Below are 20,383 nucleotides of genomic sequence, written 5' to 3'. Positions count from 1 at the left end.
AGTGTTGTTAATTTGTTGATGAATCATCCAATTTATTCCGGCTCACTATTTTAACACATCGCAAGCAACATGCTCGCTGATGAACGATCAATTCTTATGCGGCTACCAACCTTACTTTACAGCTACTGCGGTGATGGCAGTGCTCCAGCGCAATGATAAATCCCTTTTTATATGGCTGTACTCTGCACTGCGCGATTTCAAACTAATAAACGCACCTAAACAATCTTTCTTTTCCCTAAAACATCATTGCTGCTTTTTGTTATTTCATACATGTACAAGGGTCTTTACAAAAGAAAGAGAATTATCCATTATTACTGAGCTTGTTAGAAGACAGCTGAAACAGTCATTCGCTTCGCTTTTGTTCTATGTTGTTGCAATAAAGAGGGAAAAAACTAAATCTATAGGAATCTCGACCATCGTTCTCAGCTATCTTGAGCATATTGTTATGGCAAAATTAGATTAGAAAATGCATGCATAGATCATCATTGGCACTAAGCCAGCTAAATACCACTTCCCGGTAAATCAGTGGCTGAACAGTTTGAATACATTTGCAATATAGACGACGGCCAGCCATCGCCTTTGCTGTTACTGGATCATCTGCAAATAGCGATCTTCTTCGAAGTAAGAGCTCAGTGAAGTACTCATATCGTTGATTACTAGATTAGAAGATGGATGCGTGCTGCTGCTGACCATGTCGGCGCCAGATTCGCTCCAATTCTGACAGTTTTGCACGTATTCCAGCGTTCGCTGATAAGTATCGCTGCCCATTGCACCGCTACCCGCGGTGGTCAGGCAATTATCGGTAGTGAGTGTCATGGGTAGAACCGACGGGGTAGCTACGGCAGGATCCGCAAAGCCCGTTGGGGACGATACCAGCGGTGGAGTTTGCAAACTGCTTTCCATCGGTTGCGCCGGAGCCACGGTCGGAGCGGACTGTTGCTGCAGCGGCTGACACGGGTCCGTCCGAAGTGCGGCGTCGTTGATTGCTGGTGCCATGGCAGCGATTGCAGGCGACATCTGCGATTGGCTGATGTCACCGCACTGAATTTCAATATTGGCTGCGGCGTTGCTGCACGCAGCCACTGGCTCGTCGGCTACTGGCTTGCTATGATTACCACCGGCCAAACTGGACACATTCAGGCTAAACGGATTCTTAAACTGAGCGTTCTGTGAAGCATGCGGTAGCATCTGAGTGCCACCGGATTGCTGCTGCTGCTGCTGCTGCTGCTGACCGTGGCCCGCCGGTTGGTTGATGTAGAGGGACCCTTGCATCATCGTTGCCAAGCAGCAATGATGTGCACTCTGATCGGTTCGATGATAGTAACCGATCAAATTAGAACACGCGATCGGCCGGTTTAGACTGCGGTGCCCCGACTGCTGCTGCTGTGGTGCGTTCTGCCCCTGTCCGTAACAGCAATCGCTAGCCGGGTAGCCGCCGTTCCCGTTGCTGAAATTTTGCATCCCGCTCGTGTTGTGCTGCACACCTTGGCACTGTACCGCAGGCAGGGGAAAGTCTTGGGCTGACGGTGTGGTGTAGTTATTCGAGGCCGGTGTCAGAGGACCGGAAGCATTCTCCGGTATTATCGGCGACAGCAGCTGGTGTTGCGGTGTTTGTGGAGACATAACGTTGCTCATAAGACTGCCATCGTCGTTACTGTACTGGGACTGAGGGCTCAACAACATGGCCGGTTGGGGTTGCGTAAAGCTGACCGTTTGGTTTGCGTTCGTTGTTGACATTTGTTGCGGCGCTCGTACTGAAATCCTGTCCCCGACGGTGTCATTCTCAGGAGAATTCCACGGATTATTGGCACTGCTGGGAATGGCTGGGGTCGTTTGGTTGTTGTTTGGTTTGTTTCTGCCACTAGCTTCACCTGCCATATCCGCCACCTGATTCAGATACTGTAGCATCTCGTCCGGAATGACGAGTTTGTTTTCCACCATTTCACCCTCTTCCATTTCATCCAAAACCACTTCTTGGTTGGGGTGCAGCTTCGCAGCGGTTGACGGTGCGGCAACCTTGTTGACAGCAGCGGCACCGGAAGTAGCGGTGCAGGTCGGGGAACTGCGTGGTTGCACTCCAGCCGGCCGGCGGTTCATGTACTGTGAATTCACACCAAACATGGCTGACCCGGTCGAGCCAGCTACGTTCCTGCCCATGCCCGCACCACTTGCAACTGGCTCGGACATGCGGCGATCGAAACTGTGGCCAGCCAATCCACTGTTATGTTGCTGTGGCCCATAGAATCCACCGGTGCTCATGTTGTTGGGAATGGAGTGCCGTGAGCCGTTGGCATTCGGATGGCCTCCCATCGAAGCTCCCGTGATGCCGCCCACGGTTCCCGCAGTGCCGTTGCCGCCGAAGCGTTGCAGATGGGTTGAGATCAAATGCGAGGAAGGCGGCGGTGGTAGGCTCTGTCCTCCGTTGGTGGCCGTCGACATGGAGCTCGATCGGCGCGAGCTGCCCGGTGAGATCGGATCGTACAGTGACGAAGAGTTGTAGTAAGTCGGTCGCATGGTTGAGATCGAGCTTTGCTGTGACGCCTGGCTGCTGCGGCGACTGATGTCGGCCGAACGCATACTGTAGTACGAGCTGCTGGTGGTGCTATTGTTGCTATCACGTCGGTTCTGCGCTGCGGCAGGATTCAAGTACGCATTCATCATCATCATTGTCGTCGTGGTGGTGCTGGTCGAGGACGGCGGTGGCAGCGGGGGTCGTATCGCATCGGACTGGCCTATCTTTGCCACCGTCGGCGACGGTAGCGAAAGGGACTGCGGAGGAGGTGTCGTACCCGGTTCCATCTTGAGATCGGTAATCTTCTTGTTCAAATCGCCAAGCCCAAAGTTCCGCATTTGCTGGCCGTTCATTTCCGGAATGTTGGAAAGTGGACTGCTACCGAGCAGGGAGCCCTTGTTGTTGATGCGATTCTTCAGCCGGTTCCGGGGATGGTTGCGCATTGACACCGCAGTCGCTGCTCCATTGGGGCCGCTGAGGTCGACCATTTCACGTAGCACGTACGGGAGATCCGCCACCTCAAGATCCTCGTCCACGTACGGCCACGCTGCATCGTCCAGCGTCGCGAGGCTACCCAGATGATGCATGTTGTCTCCTTCGTGGTACTCTTCCCCAAGCCCTGCAGTAAGCGCCGATATGGACATCGGGCTGCTGATCGGCGGGTGGCTCGGGGAATTGGCATCCGATTCCGACTTAATACTGGGGCTGCTCATGCTTGTCGTCTTGTCCTCGCTCCGGGGGCTACTGTCAAACATGTGGTTGGAGCCTTCCCCATCTTCGCCCAGACCGCCGCTGCTTCCACCGCCACCGTGATGATTGCCCTTGTGCTTTTTGTTCGCATAGAATTCTGCACCGTGCACGGTTTTCACGTGCTTCCGCAGCGAGCTAGGGTCCGTGTAACGTTTCGTGCAGCCCGGAGCTTTGCAAACGTACGGTTTCTGGGGATGGAACATTGGCGTTACGCATCGATCGTACAACTCTCTCCGCTACCGTTTACTCACCTCGTTACTGTGCGTTCGGTTCTGATGTTTGGCACGATCGGATGCGTTACTAAACGCTTTACTACAACCAGGGTACTCGCAGGTGTATGGCTTTTCGCCCGTATGCGAGCGAAGGTGTGTCTTCAAATTTTCCAGTCTTGAATAAGCCTTACAGCAACCTTCGAACTAGAGAACGAGAGTACGTAAGAACGTGTCCGCCTCCTTGCGGCGATCGCCACTTACCGTGCATTTGTGCGGTTTTTCTCCAGTATGGCGACGCATGTGCACCACCAGCATGTATTGGGCCTTGAAGGGTTTTTCGTCGCGCGAACACTCTTCCCACCGGCAGACGAACGATTTTTTATTCGCATGAATGTGGTCATTGTTGATGTGCTTGACCAGCTCATCCTGTGTGTTAAACTCCAGCGAACAGTCCCGCCAGTGGCAGTTGGTTTCGATAAAGTCCCCTGGCTCGTCCTTCGGGTCGGTGGTGTCTGCCCGAGATCCGCCCTCTCCGTTTCCGCACTCAAAGCCCATGGTTCCGGCCATCCTCCCGCCGATGGCTTCATTGCCATCGCCCACGTTGCCGATCCCGGCCCCGATGTCCCCACCTCGCGCACCAAGCTCGGGATGCATGGGGCTCAGGTTGAGGCCCCCGTTTTGCGTCGACGTTGCCGAACCCGCACCGTTGGTGGGTCCTTGCGTCGAGGTAGGGCTAAGGTGATGGTTCGAGGTCAGCATGGCACACGGAGGGCTACCCTTGTGCAGCGGCACCACATTGTGTTGCGCAGATTCGCGTTTGAGGCGCGACTTTTTCTGCTGTGCGTTGGTGGCACTGTCCGCTTCGACGCGCGTCACTTGGGAACTGGACGTTGGTTGCTCCTGCTTCTTGTTCGATAGATCGGTTATGTGCTGCGGGAACGGAACGGGAAGGGAAAAGCGCGTGAAAAGGTGCTTTGATGCTAATTGCTGGCGATTATGCGTACCTGCGGTTTGCCCAGCGAGTGGCCCGGGTGCAGTGGGTGGTGCGATAACGAGAACATACTGGCCGTCGGTGTATGATGGCCGGGCAGCGAATGGAGGAAGCCACTGCTGCGCAGCAGGTGCTGCAGATGCGGCGGCATCGCGCTGTGCATGCCGAGCGGCGGCCCCAGAGCGCTGGCCGACAGATGGCCGTACGATCCGCTGGTGCTGCTGCTCCGGGAAGCGTTCACTAGGGAGGCCAGCGAGTTGGGAGAATAGCGGATCATGGAGCTGATGTCGAACGAATCGGAGTACGGCGAGGAAGACAGGGCTCGCTTGCGGCTCACGCTGGCACGAATGCTTCCTGGTCGCGGGCTGTTCAGTCGGCTGGCTGCGTCGATGCTGAAGTGGAAATCTGCACTGGCCAGCGAGCTGGCCGGATGCAGATCGGCAATTGCGTTACGTGCATTAATGTACTCCGGCGTCAGTCCAAGACCTGCAACGTAAAGGAAGCCACAATGTATGAATGAGCCAGCTCAAATAAGACGTTAATTACACCACGCAAAAGGCTGTGGCGATTGATGGCGATCTCATTTGATTATTCCACACCAGTCTTGCGATCGCCCCGAGGTTCTCCGATTTCGGCAACCTCGACGACGACGACGGGGACGTCGACGAAATGCCGTTTTGGACAGCGATTTTATAACGGCTATAAAACACCACTGAGGCACCCGGCGTTAGCGCGCTAGGTGTGTGGACGATGATGACCGCTTCTCCATATCGAACGATCAGCGATTAAATCACGAGGACGAGCCGTGGACAGAGTCATGTAGTGTCGTCCGGCCGGAGACATGACCAGGCGACAGGTTTGCCGTGCACCCACAACAAGCCTAATGAAGACACACTCGTACCCCGCGATAGTTGCCGTTTGTCATTCCGGGACCGTTTCGGACAAAGATCATAAACTGGCCGAAACATAATTGAAACGCGTCGTTGCTTGCCATGTCACGAGCAGCGCATCTGTGTCACGCATTCCGACGCTCGCTGGCAGCGGGAGGCGTTGTGGCATCAAAGTACTGCCTTGAAGATCAAAGCGAGTCCACGGGGCCTAGCAAACCGAAGCCGAAAGTGTATCATTGAAAGACCCGCCCCAGGACCGGTCCGATCCTGCTGGCCGTAGTTCGTATTAGAAGAAGAGTTTCGGGACAAAATCGTCCTGTCCGGTTGAACAACATTCGAAGGAAGTCGGCGTGTGGAATTCCGCAGAGTTCAACCGTAATGGTGGTGAGTCGTAACCTCGTCAACACGCTCTCTGCTGATCGTACACTCGAACGGTTCACTTCACAGAATGCAACCGGGGCGCGAGTCCGGCGGCGCGAACGTAACCCGCGCCGTCGTCGTCCGCAAACATGAACGTGATCGAACTTATAAATAACCCTTCCCGTGTCATATTCTCTCGTCGACCCCGGAGCCAACATCCTTTGGCGTACGGCGTTTGCTTAGAACCGGCCCTAGTCTTCCACGCGGGGTCCGCTTGTGGCGCGCGTGGCGCGAGGAATGCTACCGTTTCCTTTTGGCCATCTCCCCCGCTTGGGTGGGTGTAATGTGTTTGCATTTTATTGTTGTTTTTATTTCATCCAAATGTACGCCAACCAGTGTTAGAAAAGCGGGAAATTGTGTGCAGACCACTGGCTGGCCACTGGCTGGACGGTTTGCGCCGGCCACGCCAAGTGTAGTAAGTTTTATGAGCTTTTCGAAACAATATTTTGGCTTCCGACGGCTCAAGAACCGCAGGCCCAAGACACTGCTGTGCTCGGAGCGAAGACACTTGTCGCGAAGACACTGGCCATGAAGACGTTAGTCACTCACTGTTGCTCGACACGATCGATCGCCCGTCGTTCGCTGGCAGCTTATATTTTTAACGGCTAATGGACCCATTTGTTTGCGCGGCGCGTTACACGTACGCGCAACGCCACACAGACGGAGGAGGAAGTTTCTCAACGTTTGTTGACGCGGCACGGACACTTCCGGTGCGCGCACCAGCCGGTCCACTGTCGGAACGCTTGGTCGGTGTTGCTTTGTGTGGCAAGGTCACGCCGGTACGGGACAAGGTGTCTTACCGTGGAGCGATGCCGAGGCGTGCTGCAGCGAGTACAGATGCTCCATGTAGCCGGGTATCCTGTAGGCAGGGTGGAAGTCCCCGGGATGGGGCACTGGCACGCCGGCCGTCGGTCCGGTGGTACCGTTCGCCGTCGGCAAACCAGGACTGGCGCCGCCGCCGGCCACGGGCGAGGTGCCGTTGCTGAGCGAAGTCGCTCCGTTGGGCCGCGCACCACCGCCGTTGGATCCTTCGGGGCCACCGTCACCGTTGAGCGATGCGCCCGACGTGGCCGGTGGGGAGATCGTTAGCGGCACCACCGTGGCCGATGTGGGCGGATGCGAGGGCAGCACTGTCCCACCGTTGATCTGGGCCGCTCCGGCACTGGCCACGGCCGCGGCCACCGCCGCACGGCGAGCACTCAGGAACTGCAACTCCGCAAAATTTGCGTTACTGGCCAACCTGTGTGATAGAGAGAGAGAGAGAGAGACCGTGAGACAACGCGATCCGAATCGGAAAGAAAGGAACGGCCGCCAAAGATTCAATTTCTGCCCTATCGGCATATCGTCGGCATGCGCTCCTTACGCTGCGCACACACGTGACTGCGGCAAGGGTTTTGCTGCGCGCGCGTGGAGGACGGCGGCGATTGCGATCGCTGGCGGTGTAGTTTTTAACATTTCAATATTTCATCGCGCTACATTTCACCGTCCCCGGCCACCACCGTATCGGTGGGTCGGCGTGCCGCGAGATGGCCGCGGGGATCAGATAGGCATTGTTTTACAAGGAACCTACGGATCGCGCACACGCAATCTGCGATGGCGATCGGTGTTCATATTCAAATTGAGGTTCGCAGTGTCCGTGTAGCAATCGGAGTCGCGGAGTCGGCGTTGTTTTTGAGTCAATTGAAAAGATATTGATCGACCGTGAGCAACGTTAACTATGATGAATGGAGATGGAGACGTCAGTCGTAATGTGAGCGACAGCGACCCGGCCAAGCAACGGGAAAGGACACGCAGACCGGACTCAATTGGTTTCGCCAGCATATCGCTGCTTGAGTCGATGATTTTCTACGAATCTCTCGGCCGTGTGTGTGGGCCACCCGCGAGGATCGGGACTCGCGGTGGTAACATGAAGCGCGCGCGTTACAATTTCGCGACTCAGGCTCCGGAGTTCCGTAGTAGCGGCTTCCGGCGGTAGATACCCGAAGTAGAGACTTCTTGGCCCTGCGTGCTTCGTGCCCAGTTTTCTGCGCCACTCAGAGCCTACCGACGACGGTCGTCTGCCTGCCCGTCCTGTGGAGGGGCTCCATTGTGGTGCCGAAGGAGGAAGCTCTCAAATTTCGCTGAATCCTGCAAGCGCGCAGAAGAGCACGTAAACCAGCGAGGGGAGAGCGCTAGTGTCCCCCCGGGCCTCCTTCGGGGCCGCCACCAGCGCACAGCGCGTACATTTTTCATCGGCCATTCTTCGGCGTGCAATGTGATCCTTCTTTTGTGCGGTTAGGGGTTCGCTTTGTTTACATCGATAAACCTAATCTACCAGCACCATCGCGTATTGCGCGAATGCGCGTTCCGACGGCACGGTTGGCGCGATGGTTCAGGGCGCGCTCCACTTGCTTCTGTGCACGGACGGACGAACCGAAACCACACACCACCGTATCCCGCGCGCGTCTCTGTCTCCTGCCAGCCCGGAGACACAATTCTTCCGGATGCGTTTTTGATGGTGGCTATTAAATTTCTGGCCAACATTTCTCTCCTGTCAAGCCAACGGGCAAACGGGCACGAACAACGTGCCGTGCCGGTCTCCGAATGTGCATACGCCCGATCTACTCGAGCTAGGATGATAAGACATGGGCTGAAAAGTTCCGAGCCTAACACATGAAACGAGCCTAACACTTGCATTCATCGCTCTTCAGTTAGTATAGGGTGATTTATTAGGGACACATGTTTTCATTTGATTGTACAACAAAAATGGACTAATATTTTTCGATGGTTGAACTTTTATTCGAAAGGTTCGTTCATTCCATTCCATTGTATAAAATACAATTTTTATTGCAGAAAATTGGAAAATATTAAAAACTAATTTCCAAGGTAGGTAGGTCTTCAAGTCAAACCGTACAATATTCGAAAAGCACATTTCATTTAAACTTATTCCCACTTCGGTGGCTATGTTAATAAGCACCATTGTCCAAGCCTATCGTGGTGGACATTTGACCAAGTTTTTTTTCCATAATCAATTGTCTTGAATAAACCAAATGAAAAAATGTGTCCTTAATGAATCACCGTAACCTTTAAAAGAATGCTGTTAAAATTGAGGTATTGTTAAATATTGCTGTTAAAAGTTTGCGAGCTATTGTGCTACGAGTGAGGCTACTTTTGTTATTTTTAAAACAATGGATTAAACACAAATATCTTGTTTTATTATTACATTGCTGCTTGATGAGAAAAATGCCGTTCAAGCGCAGCAATGGCTTGAAAAGTGCTATAAGGACTCTGCTCCATCAGAAATAACAATAAAAGATGGGTTTGCTGACTTCCCCAGAAAACATTTTAAAAAATCCACAGACTCGATTTGAATGAACGGAAAGTGAAGTTAGCTGACATTCTAAAGATATAAAGAGAACGTGTTGACTCCAAATGATATGTGACAACGGATGAAACATGGATCCATCACTTCACTCCGGAATCAAAACGGTAGTCATCTGAGTGGAGAGAAACACGTGAACATCGTCCAAAGCGCCCGAAAGCCCAACATTCGGCAGGAAAGTTTATGGCCTCGGTATTTTGGGACGTGAATGGTGTAATATGAGCTCAGTTAGGCTTTACTGCCCGTTGAGCGTCAATATATTAATAATAATAATAATATTCATTGACTATCTCTCGGAGGGAAATACCATCAACAGCTAATATTACATAGCGTTATTGGAGTGTTTTTTCCTGATCTTAGAAGAACGTACCACACACCTTATTTATATTATTGGAGTTAATAAATCTGTTGATTGGTAATCAAAATAATGGTAAAACGTAAAGTGAGCTTCGAATTGCTCCCAACGACTACTGCCAATTCGAAGACCTCCAAATATGTTTACTACTAAAAAAAATCGCTCGATTGAAGAGGTTATGGCTGAAACTGAGGCCTATTTTGAGCCAAAAGATAAATCGTTCTACAAAAGTGGTACTTAAATGGTTAAAGTGGCGTCGGAATGATCGTGCGGCTTTTCACGGAATGATTGTGTGGCCAATTTCGAATCAAAAATATGCGTTTCCTTTCTTAGACGAGGGACTTTTCAGCCCACGTGTTGCGTGGTTCCATCCGTGCCCAAGATCTCGCCGTTCGATAGGATATTCGAATATGCGCACCGCATGCAAAAGGAACCAACCGAATTTAGCGGAAGATCAAGTCGTACTAGTGTCCATTTTGGGGAATTCTGAACTTCGCATAACTCTGAATTCTAGTCGTGATTTTCACGTTCATTACGCCCAACTTTTATCTCACATTAAATTGAATTCCTGACTTCATTTGTTCCCTTGACTGTAGTCAATTGAATTCACCCGAATTCAAGCCCACTTCCTACACTAGAGTTTCAGGTTATTCGACGTACGACTCGATCGCTGAGGCAATTTGACGTACAATTGTCCTTCGGACACAAACTGGTTTTTATGTACAAGAAGAAGCCGTCTGCAGGATGGCTGAAAATCAGGCCCACCTCGGCAGCGGAAAAACCGGGTGGTTGGGCCGCCTGGTTCGGACGAGAAATTTCGAGCCGATGAACAGATTATGTGTAATTGAGAAATAACCTTTTATAAGCATCCCGCACGGTCCGCGACCCGTGGCCACAACCCACCGGGAATTTGCAACGGTTAGATTAGGGGTCCCAGCGTCCGGGCAAGGATGCACACGAAGTTGCAGTCGACAAAGACGGTGCGCGAGACAGTCTGCGGCCATGGGCTGGGAACCGCAAACACAACAAACGGAGCGATGATCGCGAAGAAGCTACAAAATAAACAATTTGCTCCGAGGCAATAACGAAGACCAAATTACTTTGGCAGCAGCAGGCGGCGGGCGTGCACTCGACCCCCCCTTCGGGCCAAGGAACGGGGGTCCACAGCAGCCTCAGCGGACAGTCCCAGCGATCGAAGCGACCTCTCACACACCGAAAGGCCTAAAACAATCGAACTGATCCGACGACGGAGCTGAGCTGGTGGAGCGGATCAAATTGGAGTTTTGGTCACGCCCACCCCGTAGATGGGATGATTCCGCGGACCCGATAGACAAGATAGACAGGTAACGCGAACCGTCGCCGCGGCAACAAGCCATTCGGACGCCTCCCACCACGAAGCGGCTGCGGCTGGCGTGGTTCGTTAGACCTCGCAGTGCGCTCTGCGCGTTCGTCCTTCTCTCCAGTCACGATCATCGTGCGGTGGGGCCGGGGCCGCGGCGCCGGGGATCGCTGGGGCTTCGTTCGCGCCCCTTCGGTTCGATTGGTCGCTGCGCGCACTTGAGCGCGCACGATCAGCCCCGAACTGGCGCAGCTGACTTGTGGTCCCCGTCAGTCCGACTCCGACCTGCTGCCCAACCAGTGCGAGCACGGTCCACAACGCAGCGTCCTTGTGGGGGAACCACTGCTCCAATGGATCCTCGCTGGCAAAGGATCGTGCCCGAAGCCACAGTCCTTGATTATGCTAATGGGAACTGGAGAACCGATCGATCGATCGATCCGTGGACGGGTAATGGGTCTTTGTATTTGTTTATTTATATGTTGATGAAACCAGAGCACCCAGGGTAAGCTAATAGTATGCGAAAGTGTAAATTTAAAGAACTCAAGGACATTTCAGCGTCGTTGCTAAGGCAACGCCATGTTACTGTAATCGAAAAAACTCGACCGGATGGCATCGATCCCATCTGAACCAACTCAACTATGACTCAAAGGGCAATGTGAACGAAAACTTGTAATGGCCAAATCATGAATAAGTCCTTGGTACTCTGGCAATTCATTACATAAAATGTAATTAAAAGCAATTGGGACATTAGACTAATAGCCACACTCTGACAAAAAAAAAACCAATGGTCAGATAGATCCGAAAATCCTCTAATTCAACAAAAAGCTTCCATCCACGCCGGTAGTACAATTTTAAATATGAGAAATGTAGAACGTACCAAGATTACTCTCTTGTCAGATGATATGTGGGGTTCGCGGAAGAGAAATCCATTATTTTCTCGTAGTGATCGTAGTGTGGATGTAGTGATCGATATCTCGTAAAGTATTGATGATACAAAGTAAAGATTATGCTCATTTCAAAGGTGACATTTCACACACTAAAAATACTTTCCCTGTTTTTTGTTTATTCCATTTAGCTACAGAGGATTAACAATAGATACATTTTACCGTTCATGCGTTTTTGACGTTGAAGATGCACAGACAAGCCCGTCGCCGAAAATGGCGATAAAATCACAGAAACAATCAAAGTTGATGATCACAGAAACAATCAAAGCTAAAACATAACCATCAAACAATGTAAAGCCATTCGCGCAAGTCTAGATTTAGAAAGAACTCGATGTTTGCGTACCATACCAATTAACACAAAAAACGTGATAGATCCAATTTCCATCTGTGAAGTTTTGGTCAAAAGGAATTCAATCGACGACATTATGCGAAACGATCGTGGTCAATGCGTGGTGAAGCAACCCAAGCCAGGATTAATGACTAAGGAAGGATCTACTGGGTATTTGGTGGAACTTGACAGAGATTCTTTATTATGTGTTCCTTCCGTATGTCCAATCAATAAATTCAGATCTGTACTGTCTAAAACAGCACCGTTTCAAGCTAGCAATCGATCAGAATCGACTAGAATCGGCCAAAGGAAGAAGGGTTTTTTGTGTTCCATCAGGACAACGCAATGCCCATAGTACGTCCATAGTAACTCGCCAAAAACTCCGGGAGCTTAGTTAGGAAGTTTTAATGCAGCCACCGTATAGTACGGACTTGATACCAAGTGACTGCCCCCTAGAGAGGATTACTAAGGTTTTTCGCCAAAACAAAATCAGACCCTTTAAAATGACAACAATGTACACGACAAAACGGTGCAACTAAACCGGACCATCAGAAACTTCTTAAAGTATTTGAATGAATTTCTTGAACATGAACTCTACCCGACCGAAAGGACGTATACCACTGACCCAGTATAGAGCAGACAGAACGATATGGGGCACGCCACACAAACGCCACAGACTGGAAATCGGAGCAACTCCAATTGTAACCCACTGTCGTCAATAGACAAGCGGCAATCCGTTGATATTGACAGAGTTTGGTTCAGTTTCGGCCTCAATGAACAGGAGAAGAGGAAAAAAAACAGTTCTCGAACGATACAGTATAATTGGTCGTAATGATTGCAAACAGCTTACTTGCGGCGTGAGCGGAGGAGGGGGTATTGAGAGGCCAGCCCATCATTTTTATGCGGGCCAACCACTCTGGTGGCAGCACTTGGCCTGCAGCTGATTGCAGCACTGAACACCGCGCGTCGCGTTTTGGTGCCTGCCCCGTTTCGTTATTATTCATCATTATGCTCTTCGGATTTTCGGAACCTTCGCCCGATACCATCTCCCAAGCGCGTCCGGCGGCCGGAAAATAATAAAGTAATTACATATTTACGGATCCCCACGGGATCCGCACGTCGCACAAACCAGTTTCCCCGGCGCCGGGGCCGCGTGTCCTACCCCCCGTTCGTTTAGCGATCGATGCGCAGGGATCGCACGGATCCTGGCACGCCGCGCACGACGTTGTTGCGTGACGCGCTGCTCGGCTGTGGTGCGCCTGTTTCTGGTGGGAACTCTCCGTTCCGGCTCCCGGAGACGGAGAGTGTCAAGCTGCCCCAGACAGTTTGGGTTCGCAGCCCAACCCTCTTTCGGACTTGCCTTTTTGAGGCGCTAGCGCTACGGGTTCCTATGGGTGCAAACAAGGAACCGGCGGCCGCTGAAAATGATGATCATCGTAAAAGTTTAATTACGAGCCACGAGTTGGTGTTGTTTGCGAAACGGAAGCTCCCAGCCAGCCACCGGACCCGGACCTGGATCGGCAGCGATCTGTGTGTGTTGACCAGCGAAATGATTTATTCTCCCAAATACCCAAATAACAGCCTCCCGTCAGTCGGCAGAAGGGGGAGGAATAATTAGCGTGACAGGACAAAACGGCGAACCCGGGCAATCCGGATCTTCCGACGTGGCGCTGCGCACTGGTCACTGACTTCGCGTGGAATAGATTGACGGACACCCGGCGTGCTGGCGCTGGCCGCGCACCAGCATGTGTTGGTGGCCATGCACCGTGTGGTGGCAACATAAATTACACCCCTCTCCCGGCCCCTGCCCCCAACGGGCGGAACCTTGGCGAAGCGACAATTCGCCAACCCGAGCGTTGCAATCGTAGCTCGGGCGCGCGCATTCCATACGACGCGCATAATAAATTGTCTGGAGAGTGCGTTTGCTTGTCCGCTGCCATCCGCCGCCCCGGCTTCCTTCCCCGGTCTCACCGCCCTCCTGCGTGGTGTGCCTGTGTATGTGCGGGCGAGGCGAGAGCGCAATGACAGCATCGTCGTCGTCGTCGTCGGCGGCGATCGAATGTCGTTCTAAGATGCGAGAAATTGTTGCCATTGTGTTTGCCTTTTTGGCCTTGCCTTGGGGGAGGCAGGACCGGAGAGAGTGGGAAGAAAGTGCATCGCTTCCCGGAATGCAAACGACCGACGCGGATGCAGTGCCCTTGCCGCCGGCTGCGCTGCGTTGGAGCCGCGCATCGCGCCACCTGGCTCTGGGCCGCGCCTGGGCCGATCGTACGAACAATGATGATAAGTAAATTGTTGGCACAAGTAAATGAAACACATTAGCTAATAGGCGATCAACGTGTGCCTGCCGCGGCGAGCGACCAATCAGTGAGCGGTGGCAGCGGGGGACAGGGCAAAAAGGAGTCAATTTGTACACACCCGTGATGGGAAACAGGAACACTCCCTCTACCCGTGAACCTACGCATTGCAGATCGTAGATCATATTGGAAAGTGTCGGCGCGGAAAGTTCCTTTTCACAAACTGACAATTTTTCGCTGGAAATCAATAATATCTGTGAGTTTCTACGGGTTTTCGGTGAAAAACTTGGCAAAGTCATTGAGGGCGCCCAAAGAGGTTTAAAACAGTCTGGTTATTATTCGGTATAGTTTCGCTGAACATCATACACTAGGTTCCAATGAGATTTCAATTTATGTATTCCGTTCCTAAGGTGAGGGGAAGAGCCTCAAAATACGCTTCCACAGCTGTTATGACCTCATCATTTGAAAAAAAAATCATTCGATTGAAAACGATTACCACGCATAATGTTGTTTAGCTCTGGAAACAGATGGAAGTCGCTAGTCGATGGAAGTTCCAACAATATTAACATTGGACTGAAACCGGGTCTTTTATGATTTTTTTTCCTTCAACTGGTCACAATAACCTGCAGAATTTATTGTTTTATCTATGCGCAAGTAATCCGCAAACAAAATTTCATGCTAACAACTTCTTTGCCGATTTTTGGAGATGAACTCGTTTCGGAGGAAAAGATGCAGGTTCACACCACTCTTTAGCCTCTTGTAATAAAGTGATTCAGGATCGTGATGATAGACACAAAAAACACAGACACATAAAATCATCTTATTCAAAATATTAGTTACACTGCTCAATGAGATAGCCAGGTCTATACTAAATCTCTTTCATTAACTCGACTATTTTTCAATACGATATCCTGAATTTTTCCTACTGTAGACCCCCCTGTAGCGCGGCACAGTGTGTACGCACCCTAAGCTCGTCAAATATGACATCTGTCAAACGAAACGTGATAAAATGATACTTCATCGTCGGAAGTAAACCGAATCAGACGTCTTAAGTTTCTGTCCCTTCTATCTTTTTCCACGTGTTTAATTCTTCCGTTTTCCGTCCCGTGTTTTACATCGCGTTTTAAGTTCCTATGGTTTTTTGCCTTTAATAGATTAATTGAAGACGAAGAGTCCTTGTACTGGAAGTGTATTCCTTGTACATTCATTGATAAATTTCCTTTGCTTTTAAACGTCCCAAAAAAATCAAACACTGCACGATACTTGGTCTTTTCCAATTTTTTAAATTCTGTCGATATTAAAATACAAGCCTTTTAAAATTTGGCACAAAGAATGAATTGACCGGTCGAAATGAAACTTCACGTACGTTCATATTTAAGCTAGTAGTAGCGCCCTCTGTTACGGAAGCGCAAAACTTTCTGAAGACCCCAGTAGAGGACCCGCGCTTTGCGCCCGATTTTGACAGTGTTTGGTGGACCATTCCATTCCGATCCCACCAAACACAGCCCAGTGTCGTTTGCCGCCCATCTTCGGGCTCTGCAGTGACCGAAGCCCGAAGACGAAGTGTCAGTTTCAGACATCAGCGCCAGCGCTGCTGACCCCAATCGTGGGTCGTAAACGCGTGGTGTGCGTGTTCACGCGTCCCCCCCCACTCCCCGGTACAGACTCCGCACGTTCCGTCGCGCCCCGCCACGCAGGTTATTAATTATTTATTAGCTGTGGTCCCGCTTCTGCGCTTCTGACCAGATCGGGGATTCTTGCGGCCCATCGATCAAAAGCGATGCGATTGTTGTGTGAGATTGGTGTATCTGCCCTCTGCCCTACCTGCCCTACCTGCCTGCCTGCCTGCCTGTCCAGCACGCGGACACACCTCGTTAGCGCGCTCGGCCAGAGGTGTTGAAATGAGTGTCTTTATTTGGCCACTTGCCCCGGGCGGGCCACATCGGAGAAGGCGTGCTCGCCGCACAGTTTAGTGGTCAACCCCGCCCGGTCGCAGCGCCCCCCTGTCCGAACGTGTTAATGGCGGCGCCCGGAGTCGTAGAGGGGTGTTGCGGATGACAGGGTGGCGAGGTCTACCGCGACTGTCGCGAGGAGTCGCAGTGGATTGAATTTCACTTGTCGTGTACCCGCGGCCGACCATTCGTTTGTTTTCCATTTTAGGAATGTCGCGCGCCGGAGGAGGGATCAGCTTACGTCCCGGATGCCCCCCGGCCTATCAGCCGCCGACCAACCACCCACCCACCCACCGGTCGGTTCGGGGTTCCAGATCACCGGGGACCGCGTCTGCATAACATTTTAATCAACGCCGCACCGTCGGCGGCCACGCGGAGGCAAGACTTTCAGCACCTTTCCAAGAGAGTGCCGTGGACCACCCCGCGCGCCGACGCAAGCGTGTCGACTCGAGGCGCATCGGGTGGCGCGCACTCGCGTACCCGCCCCGCCCAGCGTCCCCCGCCACCATGCCTCGAAGGGACTGGCTCCAAATAATCGATCAATTACGATCGCATTAGGTGCGCGCCGGGCCGGATTCGCCGCAGATCATCGGCCGCCGTGAGCATGCAAAGCATGCTCCGCCCGGCACACTCTCGGCCTCTTTCCCTGGCCCATTGGGGCGACGTTGCCGGACACCTTTGCGCGCCCGGCGGAGACGATGTCTTATCGGGGCCCGCGAATCTTCCCTAATCCCGCTCTCCCGGGCAAAGGCGGACGCGAATCGACAACCGGCTTGTGGTGGGCCATGGTAATCGGTGACTCAGCGCACCCCGAGCCCACCGCTCTCGATCGGATTCGGCGCCGAACCGGTTCCGGGCACTCGCTGCCATTGCACAACCCACGGCGGCGGCGCGCGACATGACGACAAGACCCCGCTCGCGCACGCCTCGCTTTACGTGGCGGCCACGGGAGAAATTATCTGATTTATGATTATTGCGATTTATATGATCAGTTTCATTTGCTGGCCACGCTCCGCCGCTGCCTGCCGTCCGTTTCGTGCGCACGGAGTGGAGCTTGCAGCTCCACCAATCTATCTGGAGCTGCAAACCTCGCCGTTCCGGGCGCTTGGATTGATGCTTGTCCCGACCGGCTGGAGAACGGGGAACAGAGAGGGGATGACGGCTCCGGTCCACAACTTGACATTTGACCGGGCGCGTCCATTAAGCGCATGCAAAGCGATATTCAATAATTTCACTTTAATTGGCTGGATAAGCGACAGCAACAAATGGCAGCGCCGCCGAGAATCGGTACCGAAGATGTAATGCTTCCCGGAAGCCCTGCCCTCCCACCCCCCAAAACGGATTGGATGAATATTTTAATGTGGAAATTATCGAACATCTTCATTAGGCCGTTGGGCTCACTGCTGCCACGGTGTGCCCGAGAAGGAACCGCACGAACGAACGGGAAGAATGATCCCAAGCAAGATCAATACCCAGTTGATTATCCCGGGCGCTCTCGGGGTCCACACGCCGTTCACGCCGCACTCTTGCCGCCCTTTCCGGTGGAACTTGTCAAACGTACGTTTCCGGTGTTATCGACCTTCGCGGGCGCGGCAGGAACGCACACACTAATCGACCGGTCCCGATCAACGGGGTTCCTCCTCCGACGGCGACGGGAGATCCGAAGATATACCCTTCTCGGGGCGGCACACACATTCCGCTTTCGGGTCCCATTCTGAGAGCGCAGCCTGCCACCGTTGTCAAACTGGTCGGAAATCAAAAATAACTCCTTTAGAACTCGACGTCCACAACCAACCGACCGACCGACCGACCGACCGACCGACAGAGCCACGGTTTTACGGTGCCATCCGATTACTTTTCCGCCCAATTAGAGAGAGGTTTCTGTTTCGGTCCGTTTTCGGTTTCCGTTCGGGAGGCCAGCAACCGGCTGGAACGTGTTTCCACCGTGCCCTGCGCCACCGCGCACACTGCGCGGCGATGATCATCCGACGGTGATCTGACGAACTATGTGTATTTGTTTATAAAGTGCCAAACACACGACAACGGCAGCCACATTAGAGACAAGTGAAGGTTTAGACCGCAACGCGCTTAGAGGAAGTAACGGGTGTTTCACGCAACGTAGTTCCCGCCGTTGACAAGGGGGGGGTTGCTGACTAAAAGTCCACGGTGCTGGGGGGCGATGTGTTAGGTTTCTGTGCCCCGTGCGTGATTGATCCGCTCCATCGGAAGTGGCGCAGTTGCCTAACGCAGATAAATAAGACTGTCTTGGCGAAAAAAAAAATCCAGCAGCTGAACCATATCGATTGGGTAACCTTACGTCCACGGAGCCCAGCATGCAAAAAAGACCATTGGAACCAACATTGGTCTTGATGCCCGCTAGCGATGGCTGAGTCAAAATTGTTTTTCTAGACCCCAGAATCAATGCGCCACATGTCGTCTACTGAATACCCGTATAAAATGCGTTTGATAAATAATGTAACACTGTGGCCAACATGTAATGGGAATTAGTGATGGTGAACTAGTTTGTGATTCCGATAGGGACACATTTTTGTACTGCCTGACAACTGCCGAAACGATGAAATTGCCAACAGAAGGCCTTCGGTGAGCAAGACCTCTGTCGAAAACAAGAGTTTATATTATAAGTGATCGGCCATAAAATCTCGTCAATAAAATCAAAGAAATGGTGCTCCAAAATAAGCGATCCGAGATCTTGTTGACCTTGTTGGAATAACGAAAGGGTCAGTAGAAACCATCAATCAATCGGACGGAACCAATCAATCGGACGAGCAACGCACTAAATGTGAGTCGAAACCGAACAAAAACGATGTCAAAGCAAGTCAAAGGGTCATGAATTTCAAATGACCAAACAGAGAATTCCATGGGTGTCATGCGTCGTTTGCGTAATGCTGTGCCGTAAAAATGGACCAGATTTGTGGATGTTTAATTCTTGGTTTTTGCATCGCGATAACCTGACTGACTGAGCACCATGTGACAATTCTGGCTATTCGCTAAACTCAAGAGGTCTTCAGTAACACATCGTTCAATAAGTCCCGGGATTATCTATGTAAACAACATTTTATAAGCAAAGTTCTTTATTATTCCTTAACATAATCTCCTTCAAGTGTAATACAATCATTCCAACGCTTCTCTGACTTTTCAAGAGCATGTTTGTAAAACGATTTGTCTTTTGACTTAAAATGAAGCTCAGTAGCAGCGATCACCTCCTCATTCGAGCCAAATCTTTTTCCCTGGAGCATCTTTTTGAGATCCGTAAAGAGCCAGTAGTCGCTGGGGGCCAAATCCGGCGAGTACGGAGGATGAGGAAGCAGCTGGAAGCCTAATTCGTTGAATTTGGTCAACGTTTTGATTTGTGATCGTTTGTTCCATTGTGAGCAAACGCGGCAAACCATTTGGAAAAAAACCTTTTTCATAGCCAATTTTTGGCGCAAAATAGTAAATGCACTACCAGTTGATATGTTCACCATCTTAGCTATCTCGCGCACTTTGGTTTTGTGGGCACCCATCACGATTTTCAATACTTGCTTGGTGTTTTCGGAATTTACTGTCACCGACGAATGGTTTTTTTCGTCGGAGTAGAGTCCGGATAACGTTTTTCAAGCCATTGCTGAGCTTGAACAGTGTTTTTTTTCCCATTAGAAAACAATGTTTTATCAACACACGATGGTCCATTGGTCCATTTTTTCACGATTGCAAAGGTAGCGTGACTTTAACCACTATAGCTTTCTTGGTTATGCTTCGAATTACATCAAATTTTGACACATCTTATCTGAAGGTTGGTACTTCTGAACCTTGGTATGTAAATGGCATTATTAGCGCCATCTCTACGCTAGTCCCGGAACTTATTGAACTATGGGTTATTCCTGAAGAATTCAGCAAGAGGAAACGATTTTGAAAGAATAAAGAGATTTTTAAGTTATATGCTAATTCCCGTTATTTCTTAGCCACAGTAGTATATTTACTGGAGAATGCATATTTTCGGACCCGTTTCGGGTCAAAGCTGCCCGTTTAAAT

At 51.4% G+C, this 20,383-nt stretch overlaps 1 protein-coding gene across 1 annotated transcript in view; it reads right to left on the bottom strand.

The window, feature by feature from the left end:
- Positions 1–20: 20 nt before the first annotated feature.
- The window catches only part of LOC131212370 (transcriptional activator cubitus interruptus), a 42,208-nt gene continuing 21,845 nt past the window's right edge, over positions 21–20,383 (bottom strand). The window contains exons 2-7 of the mRNA XM_058206211.1: positions 6,822–7,015; positions 6,576–6,770; positions 4,479–4,951; positions 3,736–4,404; positions 3,514–3,678; positions 21–3,450 (exon numbers count right to left, since the gene is read on the bottom strand). Coding sequence (XP_058062194.1) covers positions 586–3,450; positions 3,514–3,678; positions 3,736–4,404; positions 4,479–4,951; positions 6,576–6,770; positions 6,822–7,015 — 4,561 coding nt within the window. The 3' untranslated portion in view covers positions 21–585. The remainder of the gene's footprint in view (positions 3,451–3,513; positions 3,679–3,735; positions 4,405–4,478; positions 4,952–6,575; positions 6,771–6,821; positions 7,016–20,383) is intronic.

Source organism: Anopheles bellator, chromosome 2, assembly GCF_943735745.2.
Source record: "Anopheles bellator chromosome 2, idAnoBellAS_SP24_06.2, whole genome shotgun sequence".
Taxonomy (NCBI): Eukaryota; Metazoa; Arthropoda; class Insecta; order Diptera; family Culicidae; genus Anopheles; species Anopheles bellator.
This window is presented reverse-complemented; position numbering and strand designations above follow the sequence as displayed.